General features: G+C 44.6%; 1 protein-coding gene across 2 annotated transcripts; it reads right to left on the bottom strand.

The window, feature by feature from the left end:
• Positions 1-26,819, bottom strand: LOC142658012 (active regulator of SIRT1-like). Of its 2 annotated transcripts, none has more exons than XM_075833651.1 (4): positions 26,456-26,819; positions 7,858-8,026; positions 6,908-7,005; positions 1-6,337 (listed from the first exon to the last, which is right to left on the bottom strand). In XM_075833651.1, the coding sequence occupies exons 1-4, from the start codon at positions 26,597-26,599 to the stop codon at positions 6,206-6,208; spliced, it is 543 nt and encodes a 180-aa protein (XP_075689766.1). In that variant the 5' UTR covers positions 26,600-26,819; the 3' UTR covers positions 1-6,205. The 2 variants fall into 2 exon arrangements, with proteins under 2 accessions (XP_075689766.1, XP_075689768.1); XM_075833653.1 differs by lacking the exon at positions 26,456-26,819 and adding an exon at positions 17,840-17,941.

Raw genomic sequence — 26,819 nt, 5'->3', positions numbered from 1 at the left:
AAAGTACTAATAAGTTTTAATTTACTGAAAATCAACTAATGTAAATCAGACATTGCTTTTGAATTGTGGTTCAACAGAAAAATTTAAAAAATAAAAACGAATGAAACTGGCCTGGACATAAATGATGGTCGCCTTAACTTAATATTTTGTTGCACAACCTTTTAAGGCAATTGCTGCAAACAAACTATTTCTGTATCTCTCAATGAGACTTCTGCACCTGTTCACAGGTATTTTGGCCACTCCTCGAGAGGACACTGCTCCAGCTGTCAGAATTTGCCAAAACGCATATTGACAAGCCACAAAGCTTTGGCCAGATGAGACAAAACTGGAGATTTTTCCAAGTCACATCAGCTCTATGGTCACAGACACAAAACTGAAGCATATAACGTTTTTCCAGTTAGGCCCCATGCACAAGAACGTGTTTTTGCAGCCACTATTCACCCGTAAATCTGCGGGTGAATTGCAGTCCTGTTCATTTCTATGGGAGCCGATGTAGCGGCTCATAGACTTTCTATTGAGCCCATACACCGCTATATATCGATTTCTGGAAAAAGCCGAACAGAAACGAAGTGGCTCAGCACTCACATGAGCACTTTTGCAGCTTTGTTTTAGCAATTGGTGGTAGTCTCAGTGCTCGGACCCCCACCAATCAAAACTTCTGACATGTCCCTATGACACGTCAGGAGCTTCTTGAACATATAGTTACACTTGAAGTAGGAGTAGTCCAACCATCCCTGGCTAATACCCCCTCCTTTAATCACGTCCCTTTTTTTATTTAGACTTTGCGTGTTTGTCATTGTCTGTCTGTAGTGTCTTTGTTGTCTCTGCGCTCTTTTTTTGTGTTCTTATTGTTCTGGTGTCTATACACTTTTTCATATTTGTATGTTTAAGCCAATACTCTACATTGATGAACAATCAATGATTGTGCCATGGTCCTCTTTAAATTTGGTGTGTAGCTTCTTAGATCCTTCAATAAAAGTTATAGACCCATACAGCCACTGCTTCACCTTCTCAACCACAAATCTAGCTTGGCACCAACGTATGACTAGAGCTAAACAAAAAAAAAAATTATAATTGGGATTTGTCTGCAGCATTGCAATCTTCCTGTAGCATGACCAAAGTCGCCAAGTAGCACTAGCCTTCCACCACCTTGTCGAAAAAAAAAAACCACATTTTTTTTTAGAGATTTGCATAGATCGAGAAAACGCAAAATAGGTAGTACTATAACTATAATGGAAGCCAGAAGTGGATCCAAAGGGAAGGAAAAGTATAAATATCTTTTGGTGTCCACTTCTGTGCTTGGCTCAAAAATCTTGAGTCAAAAAACCTGTGCGTGAACCTGGCCTTAATCTTTTTTTCTCCAGTGCATTAGAAAAATAAAAACATTTTGTGTTTCCAGCTCCTATGCAGACCTACATATGTATCTGCATGACATAAAATCTCAAACAAATAATGTATAGTCTGTTCTTTTATACTCCACCTAGGTTAGCAAGAAGAAGGGGGTAGTTGATTGCAGGTTTAGACTACACAGTGTGTGACCATGGAGACGAATAGTTCTGTATAGGAGATGTAGACACAAAATGGTAGGATCTCTTTTTTTTTTTTTTTAAATGAAGCTATTTGCAAAGTTGCTTCATTATTTTAGATGCATTGGCGCAATATAAAAAATAGGTTGCTTTGAAATATCATTGTTTTTTGTAAACAAAAAAATTAAGGGTCTACTTATAAATTGGTGGAAGTAGTTTGTTTTTTTTTCAGAAAAGTTCCAAAGACTACATTTTTTTGTACGCAGGTAACAAAATACACTCCTGGAACGGACATCCACACTTCACACAAAATGTCAGAAAAACTTGTCTACACAGCCAAAAAAAACAAACCCAGATGTATAACTTATTAGTATCTCCGATGTATAAGAAGGTGTTCAAAACATAAATGACATTTTATGGAGCGCACTCCTTAGCTCAAACATAACAGAACTCCTTTGGGCCACATGCACACGAACGTAAAAACGCTCGCAATTCCGTGCCCATAGACTTCTATTGGCCACGGGTACCTTCCCGTTTGCTTACGGGAAGGTGCCTGTGCCGTTGAAAAATATGGACCATGTCCTATTTCAGGCCGTAATTACGGCACAGGCAGGCCCATAGAAGTCTATAGGGCTCCCGTAATTACAGGTGCGAAACTAATCTTCTATACTGGCTGCCAGGCGCTGAAACGAATGCAACCAAGATCGAGCGTCTATGATTTACGGGTCAATAGCTAGCCTCAGAAACATCCAGAGACGTCAAAGACAGTGCTTCTATACTAACTGCCAGGCGCTGAAACGAATGCAACAAGGATCGAGTCTATGAATTACGGTTCAAGAGTTAGCCTCACAAACAGTGGTTCTGAACTTGCTGCCAATAGCTCGCCTGAGAAACATCCAGAGAAGTCAAACACAGTGCTTCTATACTGGCTGCCAGGCGCCGAAACGTATGCAACCAAGATCGAGCGTCTATGACTTACGGTTCAAGAGTTATTCACAGAAACATGGTTCTGAACATGCTGCCAATAGCTCGCCTGGGAAACATGCAGAGAAGTCCAAGATAGTGTTTTTTAGACTGGCTGCCACGAGCTGAATCGAATGCAGCCAAGAGCGAGCGTCTGTGACTTACGGTTCAAGAGTTATTCACAGAAACATGGTTCTGAACTTTACTGCCAGCCGCGAAAGCGAAAATAACCAAGATCGAGCGTCTAGGATTTACTTGTCAATAACTCTCCTGGGAAACATCCAGAGAAGTCAAAGACAGTGCTTCTATACTAAATGGCAGGCGCTGAAACGAATGCAACCAGGATCGAGTCTATGACTTACGGTTCAAGAGTTAGCCTCAGAAACAGTGGTTCTGAACTTGCTGCCAATAGCTCGCCTGAGAAACATCCAGAGAAGTCAAAGACAGTGCTTCTATACTGGCTGCCAGGCGCTGAAACGAATGCAACCAAGATCGAGCGTCTATGACTTAGAGTATGTTTTCAAGGGAAAACAGCACCTGATTTTCAGACTTTTTTTAACAACTCACGTTTTTCGCTGCGTTTTCGTAGCTGTTTTCAATAGAGTCTATGAGAAAACGGCTCCAAAAACGTCCCAAGATGTGTCCTGCACTTTTGACGAGGCTGTAATTTTACGTGTCGTCTTTTGACAGCTGTCAAACGACGACGCGTAACTTACAGGTCGTCGGCACAGTACGTCGGCAAACCCATTCAAATGAATGGGCAGATGTTTGCCGACGTTTTGGAGCCATATTTTCATGCGTAAATCGAGGCATAATACGCCTCGTTTACGCCTGAAAATAGGTCGTGTGAACCCATCCTTACGGTTCAAGAGTTAGCCTCAGAAACAGTGGTTTGAGCACCCGTAATTACGGGAGCGTTGCTAGGCGACGTCAGGGGATAGTCACTGTCCAGGGCGCTGAAAGAGTTAACTGATCGACAGTAACTCTTTCAGCACCCGGGACAATGACTACCACTGGAGTTAATAGTATTAAAAGTTAACTTACCCAGAACTCCCTGCTTCTTTCTCCAGTCCGGCCTCCAGGGATGACGTTTCATCCCATGTGACCGATGCAGTCAATCACAGTCTGCAGCGGTCACATGGACTGCCGCGTCATCCAGGGAGGTCGGACTGGATGTCAAAAGAGGCATGTGTCACCAAGACAACTGTCGGGGGTACATATGAATTTCTTTTACTTTCAATCTCTGCGTAAACTATGCCCGAAAGGGCTGCCTCTTCTCTCTACCTAGTACTGCTAGAGAGAAGGGGCTACCGATTAGTGCAGAGAAAACGGGTCCGTAAATACGGGTGGAATACGTGTGACAAAGCACCCGTATTTACGGGAGGAAAATAATACATTCATGTGCATGGGACCTTAGAGAGACGTTATATATTTCCTTAAATTAGTGCATCTTTCTGATATCCTAATACCAGAAATATATCCCCTAATTTACTTGAAAGGGGTTGTCCACTACCAGACAACTGATGACCTATCCACCGGATAGGTCATCAGCATATCATCAGTGCGGGTCTGACAGCCAAACCCCACACCGATCAGATGCTCCAGAGGCCTTCGGGCACTGGATGTTATGGCCATTATGCAATGTAAGCAGCCAGAAGCCGTTGGCTCTGTACATTGCATAGTGGCCCTGCTGCCGAACTGCAGCTCTGCTACTATTCCATGACCGGAGCGATCAGCTTCAGACATTGACATCCGGTGCAGAGAGGCAGCCGAAGCAGCTTAAAGATGCAGGGTCTGGGTTTCGGACCCCCACAGATCAATGGGTACTGATAACTTATCTGGTGGATAGGTCATCAGTTGCCTGGTAGTGGCCAACCCCTATAACATTTGTCAGGTTACAGATTCTCTTTAAGCATAATCTATTGATTTGAACACAACTGCAAATTTCCTGTCTCCTACAACAGCTATGTACACTGAATGGCCACTTTATTAGACGCCCGCCCTTCCTGCATGGAAATTAGACATGTAACCTCAGAATGCAGCTTAAAAATCAAGGTAAAGAGTTTTTCATGGCTGAGTTTCAGTGTGAATCCACATTAGAATGGGATTATTCAGAGATTTAAAAAGGGGTCAGAAGAGGCTGTCAAGAAAAGTTCTATATACCCAGAGAAATGTATGGCATGTCCTAAGTGTCTGGGATCTACAGGATTTTTGCAAGGCCTATTTCAGAACAGATTGTTGTCTTCCATTTAGCTCAGTATTTAGGTTACTACCGTGTTTCCCCGAAAGTAAGACAGTGTCTTACTTTCTTTTTATCCCCAAAATCCCCACTATGTCTTACTTTCGGGGTATGTCTTATATTGCGTTGCGTTGCTCGATTTTCTAGATAGTCACTGTTCATGGTGCTGAAAGAGTTAAACTGTTTCAGCACCATGGACAGTGACTTCCGATCCCAATAAACATGAACCTGTCAAAAAAAAAAAAGAAGTTCTGACGTACCGATAACTCCCGGCGTCTTCCTCCAGTCTGACCTCCCGGGATGACGATTCAGGCCAAGTGACAGCTCCAGCCAATCATAGGCCAAGCACAGCCTGCAGCAGTCACATGGACTGGCGCGTCATCCAGGGAGGTGGGGCCCGATGTCGAGAGGCGCGTCACCAAGGACGCGTCACCAAGGCAACGGCCGGGAAGTTCTCGGTAAGTACGAACTTTTTCTTTTTTTCACGGCATTCACTGTCGAGGGTGCTGAAAGAGTTAGCTCTTTCAGCACCTTGGACAGTGACGGGCGTCGACTAGACTCATCTCTATGATGGCGGCTGCGCGAAAATCACGCAGCCGCGCATCAGAAATACCCCCGTGTTTCCCCGAAAGTAAGACATATGTCTTACTTTCGGGGTACGGCTTATATTAGCCGACCCCCCTGAAACCCCCGATACGTCTTACAATCGGGGGTGTCTTACTATCGGGGAAACACGGTATTTTATTCTTTAAGCTCTGTATTGTTCTAGATCCACAGAATAACACTGCTTCCATAATCAGAACCTACACCGTATGGATAAAATAAGGAACAAAAAGTGCAAGTATAAGGGAGGCATAAAACTGGAATATCAGATTCCCAGGACTATTAAACTTCAACAAAGAGGAGTTGTGGAAAATACTTGATAAAAACCTAGTATTCTACCACCTGGCTTTCTACCTAGTAAAATTCTAGAGTTCCAGCACTTTCCCTTCCATATTTAAGTACGTGCCAGACCAGGAGTAGTCCTGAGATATCAGGTGCCAAACCAATGTACAATTAATAATTGCAATAAGTCCTGTAGACAATGCAGTGACAGAGAACCAGTGACATAGTTGTAAGTTAGACTTGTGCTGAACTGTCCCTGTCTAGTTAATAATGCAGAGGTCCTTGTCCCTAATGTGATCAGGAAACCATGTATCTTTATTGAGATTTCTCTACTTCCACTCTTTGTTCTTTTTCTTGTATTGGACGCTTCTGTTCCATAAGTGACATATTTCTAGTTTGCCCCCAACTTTATACCATAGATTATATACATTGTTATATCAGCACCTCGGATTGCCAGCACAGAACATTCTGCTCCACTCTGTGGTTTTGAGTTGACCCAATCTTAGCAACATAACAGAACCATGCAGTAGGCATGTAACACCCAAAAAATATATATATCTGTCCAGGGGGTGATAGAGCCTCCTCTCTGCTGCTATCTGGTTCCAAAATACTCCTTTTGAAACTTTTTGAAGTCCTGATCTGTAAACATAGAGTTCTCTTGCACCGTCTTTTCCTTTTTTACACGCTGATCTTTTGCTTTCCGTCCACAGTGCTGAGTCAGAATCTGTATCACGAACATAAAACATATTGAATATTGATAGATTGCTACATGTACTCCTTTTTTCTCAGATTAAAAATGTTATCTTGCTTATTTCATTTCTTCATTGTAATGGGATTTTCTAGGATATAACATTGATGCGCCATAGGATAGGCCATCAAAGTATGAGTGTCTGTCTCTCAGTACCCCTCCTCCCGATAAACAGAGCAGGCCCATTACAGCACAGCTGCAGTACCAGACAGTTGCACAGACAGGGCTAAAGCGGTGTTAGGTACTGCAGCTCAGGCTTATTGATGTAAATGAGGGTGTGCTGCAATACTAGCCAAATTGACAAGAGCAGCACATTGGTAGGAAATACAGTAAAGGGACCGCCGTGAACTAGCAAGAGCCACAACCCCTACTTTCTGCTGATCAGTGAGGTTCTGGCAGTTGGTCCACCACGGATCACCTCTCCTTAGGATAGGTTATCATTGTTAAATCCCAGAAAACCTATTTGAATATTTAAGCAGTTTACTACCGTAGTAAACATACATAGCGTCCAACCACTCTTCAAACGATTTTTTACAATTCACTCACCTTGTTGACTGAGACCTTATTTGCAACAGCTTGTGATTCACGCATGTACTTGAGGTTCTGTGCAAGATGATCCTGCGCTGTACGCTTCTTATACTCCTCTGTAAGAAGAAATCAGACATTGCCCAGATACAAGAGTATGCATCAATGATCAACATTTATTTTAAAAATGCAAAGCCTTATTAAAAACAGCAGCACCCGCTTTGGCAAATCAGGGCACTGCAGCGGTTTCTGACTGTCAGGAAACCTGACCTGTGGAGAAGCTGATAGACTGTTCAGCTTCTGCATAAAAAGGAGTGGTCATGGTAAGACAGCCCATTTAATGGACAATCTGTTGAGTTTATGTAATAAAAAGGGAAATGGAGCTCAAATGCTTGTGTAAAAAAGCCCCATGTCTTATTTCAGTAGTTATTTACATTGCAACATCTATACAGATGATAAGTATGATTTTCTGAGGACTAGACATATGTCTAAAGTCAAAGTTGAAAACTTAGCTTCCATCCTAAATTTGTTAGGGATCCCCCCCCCCCCTTTTAGAACCTTGAACATTTCCATCTAAAATTAGGGCTTCATCTTCAATGGAGAATTACCATAGAACTGAGCAGAGAGAATGCCTGGCAGGACTTAGACTACAGCCGTCTCTTACTGCTGCATTTAAATGGAATCTGCCGTCCAAATTATTCTGTCCCCACTGAGGGCAGCATCCAAATTCACAAACTTGGATGAGATTGATAACAGTTGGATCCTGTGTGGCCAGTGCTCACCGAAGCAGTATGTCCCGCTGACCTGACGGATTCGGCTGTGACCACAATCCCAGGATACATAGAAGCTGTACCTCAAAAAGTTATTTTTTTTCAATAAAACCCAACTGAAAACTTGTTTAAAATACATTTAAAAAAAAGGAGAAAAAAAAAAGGGTTTACACGGTGTTGTGTTGTGCTCAGGATTCTCACCAACTGCGGATTTGATGACTCTGTTTTTGGCAGACGCTCTCTGGTTTTGGGGCTGTCCCTGTTGCTTCAGTTTCCTACGCCGTTTCTTCATTCCGGTCTTGTCACAACTTATGGCTGCATGTGGATTGTGGGCTCTTGTTTTTTTCTTTAAAACGTGACGATTTATTATCTGTGTCAAGTAGAAAAAAATGTAACAGGGAGGAGATGACAACAACATAAAGGTTATGGCCAAAATGACATTAATTTCTCTACATTCACACGAGCGTGACAGATTTACACGCATAAAAAACTTGCGTCAATCTGTCCGTGTGCGTTGCGTTTTTGCATCAGTGTGCTTTGTGTGTGGCATGTTTTTCACGCACTTGCACTTTTTTTTTTTTTTTTTTAAGTGTAATTGATGCGTGAAACACGGACAGCACACGGATGTGCGTCCGTGGTTTTCACACACCCATTGACTTCAATAGGCGACTAGGTGGGTGAAAACGCACCAATATAAGACATGCAGTGCGCTTCACGCAACGAACACTCGCTGCGTGAAAACCCATGCACGTGTGAATAGCCCCATTGAAATCAAAGGGGCAGTGTGATGTGCGTGGTTTCAATGCACAGCACATGGACGAGAATCATGCTCGTCTGAATGAGCACTTACTCACTAAAACAGTGTGAACAATGTCATAACCTTTATTTACCCACGTTCATTGCAAGCGGACTATCACAAGGTTTACATTACAGGGAGTAGAATTAAACCAACATGAGAGGATACTCCCACCTTCTAGTTTTATGGCATATCGGTGGGAATTCGACCTCTAGGCACCGCATCGATCGTGAGAATGAATGGAGAGAGGTTCCATCGGATTATCTCTGCACAACAGCACTCCCATGCTGCAGTTACCGGTTTGTTTGTTTTTTAATTCATTCATCTGATTGGCAGAATACCATCCCTTCTAATGATGGGAAAACCCCTTAACAATGACTACGCTTGAAACTCCCCATATTGAACCAGAGCCACTGCCAAGCAGCAGCTCTTGCTCTGGCAGACTGGAGCAATCTATGTAATGCATCTAAATGGCCATCATATACTTGGCAAATTCAGCTGTTTGCTGGAGGTGTGAGGAGCTGGGCCCGTAGCTTCTGAAAAGGGGTGGTCTTTGTGAGAGGCACTAATGTGATCTGGAAGTAGTCGTGGTAATGGATGTCGCTATAACTTTCAGAATACCGCTTCCCTTCTGTGGCAATATGCGAGAAGCGTTAGTCTAAACATATTATTGTATTTACTGAAATTCTTTTAGAGATTAGAAAATTAATTAGTCAATAAAACTCAAAGCCAATGTACTGATACACCAACTGCAAATCTTCAACTATCAATTTACTCCTCAATACATCGAATGCCCTCTTCATATCACATTTGTGACGTCCATTTAGCATGTATGTCGGGAAAGTTTCAGACGTGCACATTAAATGCGTCCATGGTAGGGATGTCACAATACCAGAATTTGGACTTAGATACCGATACTTCGTGTAGTATTGCGATACTCGATACCAAAACGATACTTTGCCAACAATGAAAAAAAAGAAGTTCTTCCATTCTCTGATGTGAGGCACGTGGTGTGATGAATTTTGAACCTCCACTTGCCTCACATTAATAGTAATTAATCCCATCATGTTCCTCAGCCATAATGAACAACATTGGGTTCATGTGCGAGATACATGATGGGTTAATTACCATGAATGTGAGGCACGTGGGGGTTCAAAATTCATAATACCTCGTGCCTCACATTAATAAGTGAAAGAAAGCAGTTTTTATTTCATAACATTGTAAATATCATAAATGACGCTATAAATTTATTACGGCCGCGACAATACCGAATACATGTATGTTGTATGTATTGAGACTTATTAATGTTTATTGTAAAAAAGGTGTATGTGCGTGTGCGTTTTTTTTTTAATTTAACCCCTTCAGGACTGAGCCTGTTTTGACCTTCAGGACAAAGAAGATTATCCAAATCTGACACGTGTCACGATGTGGTAATAACTTCGGAACTACGTTACGTTAGTGAAAAAATTTGGACGATAAATTCAATATTTATTTGTAAAAAAAAATGGCAAGATTGAGAACATTTTAAAAAATTAGCAATTTTGTAAATTTAAATGTATCTGCTTGTAAAATACCACGCAAAATAGTTACTAGTTTACATTTCCCATATGTCTACTTTATGTTTGCATCGTTTTTTCTAGGGCGTTACAAGGCTTAGAACTTTAGCAGCAATTTCTCACATTGTCAAGAAAATTTCAAAAAGCTATTTTTTCAGGCACCAGTTCAGTTCTGAAGTGGCTTTGAGGGCCTTATATATTAGAAAGTCCCCATAAATCACCCCATTTTGAAAACTGCACCCCTCATTCAAAACAGCATTCAGAAAGTGTTTTAACCCTTTAGGCCAGAGTTTCCCAACCTTTTCAGGCTCAAGGCACCCCAGGGGAAAAAAAAATTCTCAGGGCACCCCTACCAAAAATTGTTTACAAAACGACAAAAACCGGCTAAAAACAAGCACTACACTCTTATGGTATGTTCACACAACGTTTTTTTGTAAGGTAGAAACTAAAAATCTGCCTTCAAATTCATTTAGGAATTTTGAGACAGATTTTGAATTGACAGCGTTGTTTGACTGTTTTTTGCCCACATTTTTTTTTAAGCCGTTAAAGCAAATGCAAAAACCGCAGACAAAAAAGCACCAAACGAGCGCCGCAGGTTTTTTTCTGCCTCCTATTAATTTCAATGGGAGGTCAGAGGCGGAAACCACTCGAAGACCATCAACCCGCCACTCACAGTAATGACCATCAGCCGCCCACTCTCAGTAATGACAATCAGCCGCCCACTCACAGTAATGACCATCAGCCGCCCACTCACAGTAATGACCATCAGCCGCCCACTCACAGTAATGACCATCAGCCGCCCACTCACAGTAATGACCATCAGCCGCCCACTCACAGTAATGACCACCAGCCGCCCACTCACAGTAATGACCACCAGCCGCCCACTCACAGTAATGACCACCAGCCGCCCACTCACAGTAATGACCCCTCAGTAAAGAGACCATAAGCCTCAGCCCCCCCCAGTAAAGTCACCATCAGCCTCCGTCCCCCAGTAAAACGACCATCAGCCCCCTCCAGTAAAGCCACCATCAGCCTCAGTCATCCGTCGTCGTCCATCCCCCCCCGATAAAATGACCATCTGCCCCTCTAGTAAAAGTGACCATCACAGAGAGAAAGTGTGCTTACTCCTGGGGAAGGAATAAATAAGGAGCTATAAGAACAACAACTCCCAGCATGTCCAGGCTATTATGTGATATCAATGGACATTACAGGAAGGAGATATAAGAGAGAACTACAACTCCCATCATGTCCAGGATGTTATGGGATATCAGAGGACATTACAGAGAGGAGGTATAAGAGGAGAGGACTACAACTACCAGCATGTCCAGGACGTTATTATGGGATATCAGAGGACAAGAGGAGAGAACTACAACTACCAGACGGTCCAGGACGTTATTATGGGATATCAGAGGACATTACAGAAAAGAGGTATAAGAGGAGAGAACTACAACTCCCAGCATGTGCAGGACATTATTATGGGATATCAGAGGACATTACAGAGAGGAGGTATAAGAGGAGAGGACTACAACCTCCGGCATTCTGGCTCCATTTCTCACACAACTGCTAACAAAGTAAAGAAAAAAAATACTTACCCTGCCCAGCGTTAATGGCTCCTCTCCCTCCATCAGGCTTCTAGTGGGAAGCGGTGGACGGTTCTCGTAACAGACGTCCGCGCGTCACGTCCGCTACGCATGCCACAGGAATTAAACCAATTTCATTTTTTTTGCCAAAATTCATTTGTAATACATTGTTTTCTGTACCACAGAAGGTTTTACCCGACAAATGCAACAAAATACTTATTGCCCAGATTCTGCAGTTTTTAGAAATATCCCACATGTGGTCTTAGTGTGCTAATGGACTGAAACACAGGTCTCAGTAGCAAAGGAGCACCTAGGGGATTTTGGGGCCTCTTTTTTTTTTTTTTTAAGAATATATTTTAGGCACCATGTCAGGTTTGAATAGATCTTGTGGGGCCAAAACAGTAAATACCACCAAAAGTGACCCCATTTCGGAAAAACTACACCTCTAAAGGAATTTATCAAGGGGTATAGTTAGCATTTTGAACCCGCAATTTTTTTTGAATTGGTATGGGATGATAAAAATCTACTTTTTTTCTGAAAAAACGTAGACATTTTAAATTTTTACAAGGAATAAAAGGAAAAAAAAAAAAACACCCCAACATATGCAAAGCAATTTCTCCCGATTATAGCAATACCTCATTTGCAGTGGCAGATTAAGAAGAACATGGGCTGTTACCCAAACTTGGGCCCCCCCTTCTCCACCGCCGCGATGCCGCGCTGTAACTATTGCTAACACTACCTTTTTGCACAAGCATTAACAAATGGGTGTTACGATTCCCCTTTCACAGGGCTGTGTCCCTACATACTGACAGTATCACACTGTGCAAGGGACACATCCTCCTGACAAGTACCCCCTGTAGATAGCGCAACCCCCCACTGTAGACCGCGCCACACACACAGCCCCCTATAGATAGAGCCACACAGGCCTCCCCCTTGTATATAGTGCCACACAGTGCTCCCTTCCTTATATATAGTGCCACACAGCGCTCCCCCCTTGTATATAGTGCTACACAGCGTCGCTGTCATTTTATCCCATATGACTGCTGAAGTCTGCGATTGGCTGCAGCGGTCACATGGGGTGAAACGTCATCCCAGCAGGCCGGCCCGGACCAAGAAACAGAATTCTGGGCAAGTATAAGATTTTTATTTTTTCCAAATTGCGTTTTTACATAACAGCTGTTATTTGTTGCGGGTTTTACCTCCCCATTGAATTAAATGGGGGAAAACCCAAAACAAATGAGCAGTATTTACACAAATACAATTGACATGCTGCGGAATAAAAACTGCACCGCAGGTCAATTTCTGAGCTTCTTTTCCCCACTTATTTACGCAGCGTGTGGATGAGAATTGTTCACATCTAATCTACTGTGCTGCTACTGTATTAGGGCTTCTCCACACTTAACAGAATTGCTGCGTATTTTCCGCCAGGAAAATACGCAAAATACAGTAGTGGCAAAGTGAGTGAATTTACCAAATCTCATCCAGACGCTGCGTAAAATTTCCGACCAGACATTTTGTCCTGCGGTGCGTATTTCTCGTACTGCAGCATGTCAATTCCTGCTGCGGAAAATGGACAGAATTGCTGCGTTTTTTCAGAGGAGATGTCACCATCCCCCAACATTGAGAAAAACGCCGCAAAATACGCACCATTTTCTACAGTAAAAATACAGGAAATGGTGCTTTTTTTCTGCAGAGATTATATATATATATATACACACACACACACACTCTATATATACACATGTACACATCGCAGACACATGAGTATGCACATTATACACATATAAAGTACACATTGTAAACACACATGAATATGCACATTATACACATATAAAGTACACATTGTAAACACACATGCACTTACCTTTTATGTAGGATATTTGTGAAGGGCCGTTCAGCAGGTTGATGTGGTGGGAGCCTTCACTCAGCGTTTCTTCTGCTCACAGCCCGACACAGAGCCCGCAAACAGCCTCCCCTCCCCCATGTCCTGACTGCTAGCAGCAGGAGGAGAGATTTGTAGAGCAGGGAAGGGGGGCTGGAGGGGGAGTTTCAGTACAGACCATGGCTGCTAAGTAGGAGCGAAGCTCACTTCGCCTCATGACAGGTGCGGTCCTGGCACCGGGGCTCCCTTTGGTGCTAGCGACGCCACAGGTCATGAGGGGGTTCGGGCCCCCTGGGAGCCTTTGGCCCCGGGCGGCCACCCGAACCGCCCTAATGATAATCCGCCACTGCCCATATGTGGTAATGAACTGCTGTTTGGACCCACAGCAGGGCTCAGAAGGGACAGAGCACCATTTGGATTTTTGATTTTGCTGGAACAGTTTTCAGTGCCGTGTCGCGTTTTCAATGCACCGGAGGGTCCAAAATAGTGGAAACCCCCCAAAAATTACCCCATTTTGGAAACTACACCCCTTTTTCTGAAAAAAACTTAGCCATTTTTAATTTTTACAAGGAATAAAGGAGAAAAAGCACCCCAACATTTGTAAAACAATATCTCCCGATTACATAAATATGCCATATGTGGTAATAAATTGCAGTTTGGACCCACAGCGGGTCTTGCAAATGAAGGAGCGCTATTTGGCTTTTGGAGCTCAAATTTAGCTGAATTGGTTTTCGGATGCCATGTCGCATTTGCAAAGCCTCTGAAAGGCCAAAGCAGTGAAAACCACCCAAAAGTTACCCCATTTGGGAAACTACAAAACTGAAGGAATCGATCTAGGGGTATAGTGAGCATTTAGACCCCACAGTTTTTTTGCAGAATTAGAATTAGGCAGTGAAAATGAATATCAACATTATTTCCACTAAAATGTTGCATTTTTTCAATTTCACAAAGGATAAAGGAGGAAAAAGCACCCCAACATTTGTAAAGCAATTTCTATCGAGTATGGCAATACCCCACATAGTCATAAATGTTTTTTTCATTAGAAAGTAATTAACCCTTTCCGGACAACCATTTTTTGAATTTTCTTTTTCCCTCCCCGCGTTCACCTTGCGAGTTAAATAATGGTATATTGTAATAGTTTGGACTTTTATAGACACAGCGATACCAATTTAGTGGCTTTTTTTTTTACATTTTTACATCACTTTAGACAAAAAAAAGTGAAAAGGTTTTTTTTTGTACTTGAAATATTTTTTCAACTAATAATTATTAACTTTTTTTTTTTTATACATATTTTATTAGTCCCTATAAGGGACTTGGACCAGCAATCAGTAGATAGCTGGTACAATACACTGCAATATTAATGTATTGCAGTATATTGTCATTTTTACACTCTCCTGTAACAGCGCGACCGCTGTTCCTGACCGTTAGTCATGCGTGTCAGCTGTAATACACAGCGGACAGCGTATGGCACTGGCTCAGAGCGTGAGCCCGCTCCATATATTACCCCCCCACAACACAACATGCTATGTCGTGGTGCGCAAAGAGGTTAATGCGCAGCGGATGGTGCAGAGCGAAAATTTTAATTTTCCACTGATTTACCATTTCAGAGCACTATAAATTATGCCCAGTTTGTGCCACTGAAGACAAATACCTTAAAATATTAACCGGGTTCTCCCGGCTATGGTGATGCCATATCGGTGGACGTAAACTGCTGTTGGGCACGCTGCAGGGCTGAGAAGGGAGGGAGCAGCGATTCAGCTTGGTAGTAGTTCTGTTTGGCGTTTTGCTGGTATTTCAGTTTATAATGTGGGGGCATATGTAAACTCTGTGAAGTACATCAGGGCATAATAATGTGGTAAATAAATAATTCATAGATGTGTGGGCAGTGTCACACTGATAAATGGTGCCCAATTTAATCCGCTTTTGGAACACTGCACATTTTGCATCGCCATATTCTAAGATCTGGAACTTTTTTTTATTTTTTTTTAACGTGTTGATTTTTTTCCTGGTCCTCATAGGCTTCCGTACATGGCAGCCCAGAGGACATTGTGGATGGGCCGCTGATCGGCAACACACAACGCTGGGCAGACACGCTGCACAGTTAGGCGCCGCCGCGGTGTAGCGCCATGCAGCACTTAAAGGAAGGGTGCCGTGAAAAAAATAATTTTTAGATCAATTTGCTGTTAGTGTTTTATTTTAAAAAAAAATATTTGTGTGTTTGTGTTTTGCTTTTATTTTTTCAAACTTTTTATTCACTATGGGGGATGCCATTTTTTTTCTTCATCTCTGTATGTCGATTAACGACACATACAGAGATGGAATACGGCACATACATCCTCATAGAGAATGCGAACGGGAGCCGTTCGCATTCACTATGGTGTACGCCGTCTGCGTGGGAACGGCGCATGCGCCGCTCCCACACAGTCCAAATGGAAGGTCTTCGACCGAGCGACACCCGGCGCCATTTTCTTGTGGACCGGAAGCCGCGGCCGGACAGTAAGATGACTACTTCCGGTTGCGGCTTCCGGACATGTGTTCTGAAGCAAGCACTAGGAGCGGAGGGAGCAGACAGAGCGTATGGACCGGAGGGAGCGGCGGCAGCAGGAGCAGGTAAGTTATGTCTGTGTATGTACGTGTTTTAGTGTGTGATTACCACTGTATGTAAGCCTACTACACTGTATTCGCTCAAAAAATGGCGGCACAGTGTAGGAGGCTTGAACATTCAATCCCCTCCTTTCTCCTGGCACTAGCCAGGATAAGTGAGGGGGAGATTCTGTGAGCTCACTAGAGCGTGTGTGTTTACACCAAATTTGCAGCATAAAGCAATGTGGTTGCTTTACCACATGCCAATGCTGAAATTTTGGGAATTGCTCCCTCTAGTGATCAGCACAGGGAAATGTTATAAATTAGAATCTAATCTATAATATTTCCTGACTTGTGAAAAAATAAAAAAAAATTATAATAATGTTTAATCATTTATACACTAACAGTTTAACTAAAACGGAACATATATGGACAGTGAAGTGAAGGACGTCTCCTGGAGCCGTCCTCTACAGGAAAGTAGGGAGGGGTGCTATCTATTGGGGGTGACTATGTACAAGGGTGTCTGTGTGGAATTATCTACAGAGGGCAGCGTGGGCATTATCTACAGAGGGCAGCCTGGAGCATTATCTACAGAGGGCAGCCTGGGGCATTATCTACAGTGGGCAGTCTGGGGCATTATCTACAGAGGGCAGCGTGGGGCATTATCCACAGAGGGCAGCGTGGGGCATTATCCACAGAGGGCAGTGTGTTGAAAAAAATGTACAAATGAAATTCATCCAATTTTAAAACGGACAGGGAAAAAAAAAAAAAAAAAAAGGATGTAAAACGGGTCAAAATCGTCCGTTGGCCTGAAAAACTTGGCCCGGAACGGATGCAAAACGGCCGAGAAAAACTGACGTTTTTATCGATCGACACTCGGACCCGGTCGTGTGAAGAGAGCCTTAAAGGGTCAATGACTTTCTTATTCACTACAAAACAACCAAGTTGGACGGTGCACAAAATGAATCTAAACATTTAAATCACTTTCACAATCTATATTTGATATCCGTTTTGCATGGCCATTAAAAAAAAAGTGCATTTCATTTGTCAGGCTTTGTTGTCCCAACCCCCTGAAAACAACAAAAAGAAGGTCATTGTCATGATTGTTATACAGCCCCCCTGTAGATGATGCACACACACACACACACACACACACACACACACACACACACACACACACACACACACACACACACACACACACACACACACACACACAGCTCTCCGGAGAAGGCACCTCCCCCTCCCTGTAGTAATCTTCCGGGACTGGTTCTGTATAGCTCTGTTCACATCTGCGTCGGGGTCCCTTTCTGACGTTCAGTCTGAGGTTTCCGTCAGAAAGCCACCCTGAGCAGACACAAACCGACACCAACGGAAACCAGAGGTTTCCATTTCCATCACCATCGATTTCAAAGGAGACGGTGGTTTCCGTTTGTCTGTTTTGTGCACCGAATAAGCTATTGCTTCCGGCAAAACGATGGATCCGGTGCACAAAAGAGACAAACGTAAACCACGGAAATTAATGGTGATGGAAACGGAAACCTCTGGTTTCTGTCGGTGTCAGTTTGTGTCTGCTCAGGGTCCCGTTCTGACAGAAACCTCCGGCGGAAAGTCAGAATGGGACCCCGACGCAGATGTGAACAGAGCCTAAACTTAAAGGGGTTTTCCAATACTTTATTTTTTTTTTTAAATCAATGCAATGTTCCTCTATTAATATATTAGTGCACTCTGTCTAGCTTTTTCTTGATAATAAATGGTTTTAGTAACATTACTCCCTATTGTTTACCTGGAGAGGTTTGTTTTGCTCAGTAAGTTCATTCCTCTTCTCTTCCTGTGTTTCTCCTCCCTGCATGCACTGCTCTAGTCCCAGCATGCAATGTGCATGCAGCAGTGCACTTGCTCCGCCTACTACACCCAGCTCTACTAACTTCTGCAATCTCAGTCTTCATTTTGGTGCTCTCATTCTATTACTGCTAGCACAAGCTGAAATCACTGGATATCTGCGTTTTTAAACAACACTGACCCTATATGATGATACGTAAAGTTTGGTCTTTATAATTATAAGTTTTCTAAATGTATATTAACTGTTTATACAGTCTTAGTTTTAAATACTGTATTATATATATATATATATATATATATATATATATATATATATATATATATATATATATATATATAAAATAAAAAAAATTGAATTCTAACATGTGAATTGGGATAAAAGGAGCAATACCTGTGGATCGCCGCTGCATCCTGTGTCGGAGATTCACAGTGAGCAAGAAAAAACTAAAGGGAAGCAGCGCTCCTAACTAGCCATCGATGAAAAATAATTCCCCTTCATGTAACTCTGCTACCTGTCAACTGAAAAGTCATCCACCACAGGGAAAAATGTTAGTCCATCATGTCTGATTCCCAGGTGTTTCTTTGCGGTACTCCTCTGTGTGGAAACATTTTTCACTCTGGCAGCTGATTTTTCCATTGACAGGTAGCAGAGTTACACAACAGGAAAACAAATTCCCCATCATGTAACTCTGCTACCTGTGAACTGAAAAGTCATCGGCTGTTTGAAGGGGGTGCACCGCTCGTATAAGCGCTGCTTCCCCTTACTTCATCACACTGTGAATCGCTAACTAGTTCGTATAGAAGCGAAGTATTGCCTAATTATTTTTTTTGGGCTTCCAGTTCAGTTCTGAAGTGGCTTTGAGGGGCAGGGCCGCCATCAGGAATTTCAGGGCCCCCTACAGCTACATTTTCTGGGCCCCCCTACCGTGGCACCGCCTGTTAACGGTACTCCGTCCAGTACTATATCATGGTACCCAGGGCCGCCATCAGGGGGGGTATTAGGGGTACTGATGTGAGAGGCCCGGCCAAACCTAATTGAAAGGGGGGCCCGGCAAACTGCCGCGACTTGCCTTTGGTAGAAAAAAAACAGGCCCCTGCAATGGGGCCCGTTTTTTTCACCAAAAGAATGTCATGAGCTGCGGGCCCCCCTTTCAATTAGGTTTGGCCGGGCTTCTCACATCAGTACCCCTAATACCCCCCCTGATGGCGGCCCTGGGTAGCATGGGGGCCGTCAAACACCGCCGCCCGTGCGACCGATCACGCGCACCCGCAAACTCCCGCGCATGCGCACCGGCGACCGCCTGGAAGCGCGCACCGAATTTTGAGGCAGATTTTGACCTGCCCACACTATCTTGCCGCGTTTTTTGCCTGCGGCGATTGAGGACAGCAGACAGAAAACGCAGCGAAAAATGCATTTTCTGCCTCCCATTGATTTAGATGGCAGGTCAGAGGCAGAACCGCGGCAAGAAAGGACGTGCTGCTTTTTCTTTTTTCCGCGACTGGCTCCCATTGATTTCAGATTAAATCAATGGGAGGCGGTTTTGGAAGTTTTTTGGTGCTGATTCTGACGCAGTGTCCGAGTCAATATCAAGGCCCAAAAACGTTGAACTGGGCCTTATTGTTAGGGCTTATTCAGACGAACGTGTAATACGTCCGTGAAACGTGTGTGATTTTCACGCGCCTTGCACGGACCTATGTTACTCTATGGGGCCGTGCAGACTGTCAGTGATTTTCACGCAGCGCGAGTCCGCTGCGTAAAACTCACGACATGTCCGATATTTGTGCATTGTTCGCGCATCACGCACCCATTGAAGTCAATGGGTGGGTGAAAATCACGCCCAGCACTTCCGCAGCCGTATAAACTATGAATGAAAACAGAAAAGCACCGCGTGCTACAAACATAGTGTCATAATGATGGCGGCTGCGCGAAAATCACACAGCCGCGCATCATACGCTGCTGACACACGGAGCTGTTATGGACCTTTTGCAAGCGCAAAACGCCACGTTTTTGCGCGCGCAAAAAGCACACGCTTGTGTGAATCCGGCCTTAGGGTAGGAACACACTAGGCATGAACACTGCAGATTTTATGCAACACGTTTTATTGCGGAAAATCCGCAGCGTATCACAGTCGCAGCAGAGGGGATGAGATTAGAACAAATCTCATCCACACGCTGCATAAATAATGGACCTGCAGTGTGGCTTTTTGGCTTTTTAAGTCGCATGTCAATGTATTCTGTGGAATCGCCGCTCCACTGTTGCAGAAATGCTGCGGTTCTGCCGCAAAAATCACAAATGAGAAAAAAAAAAAAGGCCACTTTTTTAAATTTATAAAAAAGTTTAGACTTGCCCCGGCCGTAGTCCTGGTGACGCGATCCTCTATTCTTAGCGTAGCCCCGCCTCCTGTCATGACGTTTCATCCCATGTGACTGCTGCAGCGGTCACATGGTCTACAGCGTCATCCCAGGAGGCGGGGCTACGTTCAGAAGAGAGAGATGCGTCACTTAAACTACGGCCGGGGTAAGTCTAAACTTTTTTTTCCCTGCAGGATTCCCGCAGCGGACACGCCTCACGAAACCTGCGCCACTATTTGGTGCGGTTTTTCTGGCGGAATTCCCTGCGGCTCCCGGGATAAGCTGTGTAGTTTTACTCAGCATATCCGCCTAGTGTGTCCCTTATGATGTCGCTCCTGGAGCTGCTGCCGGTCTCTAAATAGGCAGTTGGTCCAGTAGAATTTGGAATTATTTTTTTTTGTGAACCAGCTTAAAAAAATACAAAACTTTTGTGTTAGGGCCTGTTCACATCACTGTTCGCTTCCGCTCCGGGGTTCCTTCTGAGGTTTCTGTCGGGTGAACCCCGCAACGGAAAGTGAAAGTGATAGCACAGCTTCCGTTTCCATCACCATTAGCGCAGTCGACTGCGCTATTAATTCCGTCCGAAAACCAGCCGGAATGGTGACGAACGGAAACCATTAGCGATGTTTCCGTCACCATTGAGATCAATGGTGACTGAAACGGAAGCTGTGCTGTCACTTTCACTTTCCGTTGCGGGGTTCACCCGACAGAAACCTCAGACGGAACCCCGGAACGGAAGCGAACAGTGATGTGAACAGGCCCTAACACAAAAGTTTTGTATTTTTTTAAGCTGGTTCACAAAAAAAAATAATTCCAAATTCTACTGGACCAACTGCCTATTTAGAGAGCGGCAGCAGCTCCAGGAGCGACATCATAAGGGACACACTAGGCGGATATGCTGAGTAAAACTACACAGCTTATCCCGGGAGCCGCAGGGAATTCTGCCAGCAAAACCGCACCAAATAGCGGCGCAGGTTTGGTGAGGCGTGTCCGCTGCGGGAATCCTGCAGGGAAAAAAAAGTTTAGACTTACCCCGGCCGTAGTCCTGGTGCCGCATCTCTCTCTTCTGAACGTAGCCCCGCCTCCTGGGATGACGCTGTAGACCATGTGACCGCTGCATCAGTCACATGGGATGAAACGTCATGACAGGAGGCGGGGTTGCGCTAAGAATAGAGGATCGCGTCACCAGGACTACGGCCGGGGCAAGTCTAAACTTTATCAATTTAAAAAAGTACCTTTTTTTTCTTCTCTTGTGTGATTTTTGCGGCAGAACCGCAGCATTTCCGCAACAGAGGAGCAGCGATTCCACAGAATACATTGACATGCGACTTAAAAAGCCAAAGCCACACGGCAGGTCCATTATTTTTGCAGCATGTGGATGAGATTTGTTCTAACCTCATCCACTCTGCTGCGACTGTGATACGCTGCGGATTATCCACAATAAAATGTGTTGCATAAAATCCGCAGTGTTCATGCCTAGTGTGTTCCTACCCTAAGGCCGGATTCACACAAGCGTGTGCTTTTTGCACGCGCAAAAAACGTGGCGTTTTGCGCATGCAAAAGGTCCATAACAGCTCCGTGTGTCAGCAGCGTATGATGCGCGGCTGCGTGATTTTCGCGCAGCCGCCATCATTATGACACTCTGTTTGTATGTTTGTAGCACGTGGTGCTTTTCTAATTTCATTCATAGTTTATACGGCTGCGGAAGTGCTGGGCGTGATTTTCACGCACCCATTGACTTCAATGGGTGCGTGATGCGCGAACAATGCACCAATATAGGACATGTCGTGAGTTTTACGCAGCGGACACACGGACACACGCTGCGTGAAAATCACTGACAGTCTGCACGGCCCCATAGAGTAACATAGGTCCGTGCGAGGCGCGTGAAAATCACACACGTTTCACGGACGTATTACACGTTCGTCTGAATAAGCCCTAACAATAAGGCCCAGTTCACAGAGTTTTTGGGCCTTGATATTGACTCGGACACTGCGTCAGAATCAGCACCAAACAACTTCCAAAACCGCCTCCCATTGATTTAATCTGAAATCAATGGGAGCCAGTCGCGGAAAAAAGAAAAAGCAGCACGTCCTTTCTTGCCGCGGTTCCGCCTCTGACCTCCCATCGAAATCAATGGGAGGCAGAAAATGCATTTTTCGCTGCGTTTTTTGTCTGCTGTCCTCAATCGCCGCGAGCAAAAAACGCAGCAAAAAAACGCAGCAAGATAGTGTGGGCAGGTCAAAATCTGCCTCAAAATTCTTTAAGGAATTTTGAGGCAGATTTTTTTTTGCCTGCAAAATACTGTGTAAACAGGGCCATACATAAACAGCACTTTGAGATAATTTACTCACTGTCAGAAGAGATGCTCCCACTCCAGTCCTCTTCCGGCGATGTCTTCCAGGGGAGGTCTTCGGTCCAGACGTCCAGTCCTTCACCTCCAGCCAGGCTCCAGGTAAGTTTTGTCCATGTGTGTCCGCGGCTGCGCGCGCTTCGTTCGCGGGTGCGCGCGCGGCCGGTCGCGGGTGCGCGCGCTTCGTTTGCGGGTGCGCGCGCGGTCGATCGCGGGTGCGCGCGCGGGCGGTCTCCAGTGCGGGCGTTCGTGGATGCGCTCGCGAGTGCGCACGCGCGGCAGTTTCATTGTGCGCGCGATCGGGTGCGCGCGCGGGCGGACGGTTTGACGGCCCCCCATGACGAGGGGAGGGGGCCCGCAGCAGCAGCAGCTCACGACATTCTTATGGTGAAAAAAACGGGCCCCATTGCAGGGGCCCGTTTTTTCCTACCAAAAGAATGTCGAGGCAGTTGCCGGGCCCCCCTTTCAATTAGTTTTGGCCGGGCCCCTCACACCACTACCCCTAATACCCCCCTGATGGCGGCCCTGTTGAGGGGCCTATATATTAGACACCCCTATGAAACACGACATTTTAGAAACTAGACCCCTCAAAGTATTCACAACAGCATTTAGAAAGTTTATGCACAAAATGTTTTACCAGAGAAACGCAACTCAATACTTATTGTCCAGATTCTGCAGTAGAAATATCCCACATGTGGCCCTCGGGCGGTAATGGACTGAAGCACCGGCCTCAGAAGCAAAGGAGCACCTAGTGGATTTTGAGGCCGCCTTTTTATTAGGCACCATGTCCGGTTTGAATAGGTCTTGTGGTACCAAAATAGTGGAAACCCCCAAAAGGTGATCCCATTTTGGAAACTAGACCACTTGAGGAATACATTGTAGTTTTCTTGGGGTGCATGCAGCTTTTTGATCAGTTTTTATTCTATTTTTAAGTGGCGCGGTGACTAAAAAACAGCAATTCTATTGTTTTTTAATTCTATTTTTGTTACAGCGTTCACCGTGCGCTATAAATGACATATTCACTTTATTCTATGGGGCGATACGATTAGGGCTCATTTACACGAGCGTATTATACGTTTTTGCAACGCGCGTCGCAGGGACCTATGTTACTCTATGGGGCCGTGCAGACAGGTACGTGATTTTCACGCAGCGTATGTCCGCTGCGTGAAACGCACGACGTCCTATATTTGTGCGCTGTTCGCGCATCACGCACCCATTGAAGTCAATGGGTGTGTGAAAACCACGCATGTCGCACGGAAGCAATTCCGTGGGACGCGCGTGATTCACGCAACAGCACTGTAAAGGATGAATGAAAACAGAAAAGCACCACGTTCTTTTCTGTTTACAAACATCCAAACGGAGTGTCATAATGATGGCGGCTGCGCGAAAAGCACGCAGCCGCGCATCATAAAGGGCTGACACACGGAGCTGTTAAGTGCTTTTTGCGCACGCAAAACGCCGCGCTTTTTGCTTGCACAAAACGCACACGCTCGTGTAAACTCGGCCTTACGGTGACACCAGATGTTTATAGTTTTTTTATGTCTTATGGCGTTTGCACAATAAAATAAGTTTTGTAAAAAATCATTCACTTTTTGTGTTACCTTATTCTAAGAGCCAGAACTTTATAATTTTTCCATCAATAAAGCCGTGCGAGGACTTATTTTTTGCGTAACGAACTGTAGTTTCGATCAGGACCATTTTTCGGTAAATGCAACTTTTTGATCTATTTTTAATACATTTTTTGGGAGGTGAAGTGACCAAACAATTGTGATTTTGGTACGGTATATTATTATTTTCTTTTACGGCGTTCACCGCGCGGGATAAATAACGAAATAATTTTGTAGTTCAGGCCGTTACGGACGCGGCGATACCAATTATGTATCGTTTATTTATATATTTTTATTAATAAAAAAGGACTGATAAGGGAAAAAAAGGGGGATTTTTTTAACTTTTAATTTCTTATTTTTACACATCTTTTTTAACTTTTTTTTTTACTTTATTACTTTGTCCCACTAGGGGACTTGAGGGCAGGAGGCCCTGATCGCTATTCTAATACACTGCACTACATCCGTAGTGCAGTGTATTAGAACTGTCAGCTATTCACTGACAGCAAGCATAGTGGGTCCTGACTTTGTCAGGACCCACTAGGCTTCCGTCGATGGCATAGCCGGACGCCTTTGTTTGGTGTCCGGTTGCCATAGTAACCATCGCCGGCCGCTATCGTGTAGCAGGCCGGCGATGGTAACTTAACCCCTAAAAACCCGCGATCTCTATAGAACGCGGCTTTTAAGGGGTTAGACAGCGGGGACACAGCGATCGGTCCCCGCTGTAGGAGCTGCGGCAGCTGCTGTACGAGACAGCAGCTGTCACAGCTCCTGCACCTGTCGGGAAGACGGCCGAAACGGCCGTTATTCCTGCAACTTCGTATACACACCGCTACACACCTTCAACCTTGCGCATGCGCCGTGTAATATACACGGCCGCTGAAGACGCAGCCACATAATTTCACAGAGCATGCGCGGTGGAGTGTGTTCACCACGCATGCTCTAATTCAATAAAGAAGCACGTGGTACGGTTACGTCATTTTTGACGTAACCGTACAGTGTGAAAGCCGGAAACCGGAAGCAAGGCAGAAGACCAAATGGACGGGTCTGCACAGGAAGTGCAGATTTTGCATTGCTAAGGGGACGGCGACGGAGGAGGATATACGACGCTACAGCCATCTGATGAAACGTAAGTACATTGGAAAGTTATATCTTTTTCATTGTTTTATTTAAATAAATGTAATTTTTTAGTTCCGGAATACCCCTTTAAGACAGCCCCGTAAAATTTGCTGCAGTTGACAACAATGCCCCCTGTACTAGCGCCACACTACCCTTGTAGTGAGCACAATACCCATATAATTCACATATAATACACATATACCCATACATATATACACATATACCCATATAATTCACATATAATACACATATACCCATACATATATACACATATACCCATATAATACACATATAATTCCGCCTGAATGCCCTACACGCTCACTGATGCAGCGCTGCCTACTTCATATGGGGTCTCTAGTCTTCACGAGTTCTGCGAAGGCAGCGCGATGACATCCTCTTGTCACCTTCGCAGAACCCGTGAGACTAGAGACCACACCTATAGAGGACGGCGCTGCATCGGTGAGTATGTGTCATCACACCGCCAATAGCCAACAAGGGAACCAATAATTCCCTTGCCTCTTGAACCACCATGTGATAGATCCGTTTTTAACGGCTGTTAGGGCCTGTTCACATCACCGTTCGTTTCCATTCCGGGGTTCCGTCGGAGGTTTCCGTTGCGGGGTTCACCCGACAGAAACCTCAGACGGAACCCCGGAACGGAAATGAACAGCGATGTGAACAGACCCTTACATGAATTCACAGCGGTTAAAAATGGAGCCATTGACTTCTATAGGGGCCGTCTAAACGGCCAAACATAGGACATGTCCTATTTTTTTGACGGCCAATATTCACGGGCCGTTAAAAAAAACGGCAGTGTAAATACACCCATAGAAAATCATTGACGACCGTTCAAAGATCGGCCGTTTTTCACTGTCGTGTGAATGTAGCCGTATAGCATGGTTAAACGAAACCAATGTAATACAAAAATAAGTCCAATATAACAATGATGTAGTGTCACAACTGCTGCGGAGACACAAATCCCAGCATGCTCTCTTGCAGATAATATGGTATGCTGTGAATTGCAGTTTCATATTAACTGGAGAACAGGTCGCAGATCGGTGCTATATACCCCAGTATAGATCAGGGCAGTTATGTGCCGTCGCTAGGCTGCTCTCCACATACAAACAATTCTCACCCCTGGAAACAGGGCCCAGTATCTCCAGTCCTTTCCTGAGTAGCGCCGCGGACATGTTCTCCCCTCTACACAGCGATACAGACCACACGTGTGACTTCCATAAGCGGCTCCGACACCAATCACCAACAATTTCCGGCGTGGCATGGCGCACTTCCGTACATAAGCTTCTGGGTCTTATTTACTACCATAGAGTCTTGACACTTGCGCTAGAGTGACCCGGCTAAGTGACGTCAGCCGAGTGAGGGTGTGCAGTGATGTTGTATCACTAGGTGGCGATAGTAGCTAATGGAACCAGTGACTTGACAGAACGTGATGTAGTGGTGAAATGGGGCTTTATAGGAGGATCAGCTCATTTTCTTTGAAA

The sequence above is a fragment of the Rhinoderma darwinii genome, chromosome 7 (genome assembly GCF_050947455.1).
Source record: "Rhinoderma darwinii isolate aRhiDar2 chromosome 7, aRhiDar2.hap1, whole genome shotgun sequence".
Taxonomy (NCBI): Eukaryota; Metazoa; Chordata; class Amphibia; order Anura; family Rhinodermatidae; genus Rhinoderma; species Rhinoderma darwinii.
The sequence above is the reverse complement of the archived record's forward strand: the minus strand, read 5'-3'. Positions and strand labels throughout refer to the sequence as shown.

Coding starts and splice junctions, on each gene's coding strand:
- LOC142658012 (XM_075833651.1), bottom strand. CDS start 26,599: ATGCCACGCCGGAAATTGTTGGTGATTGGTGTCGGAGCCGCTTATGGA. Junction 7,006..7,857: donor AGTCATCAAATCCGCAGTTG/GTGAGAATCCTG, acceptor TTCTTCTTACAG/AGGAGTATAAGAAGCGTACA. Junction 6,338..6,907: donor ATAAGGTCTCAGTCAACAAG/GTGAGTGAATTG, acceptor TTCGTGATACAG/ATTCTGACTCAGCACTGTGG.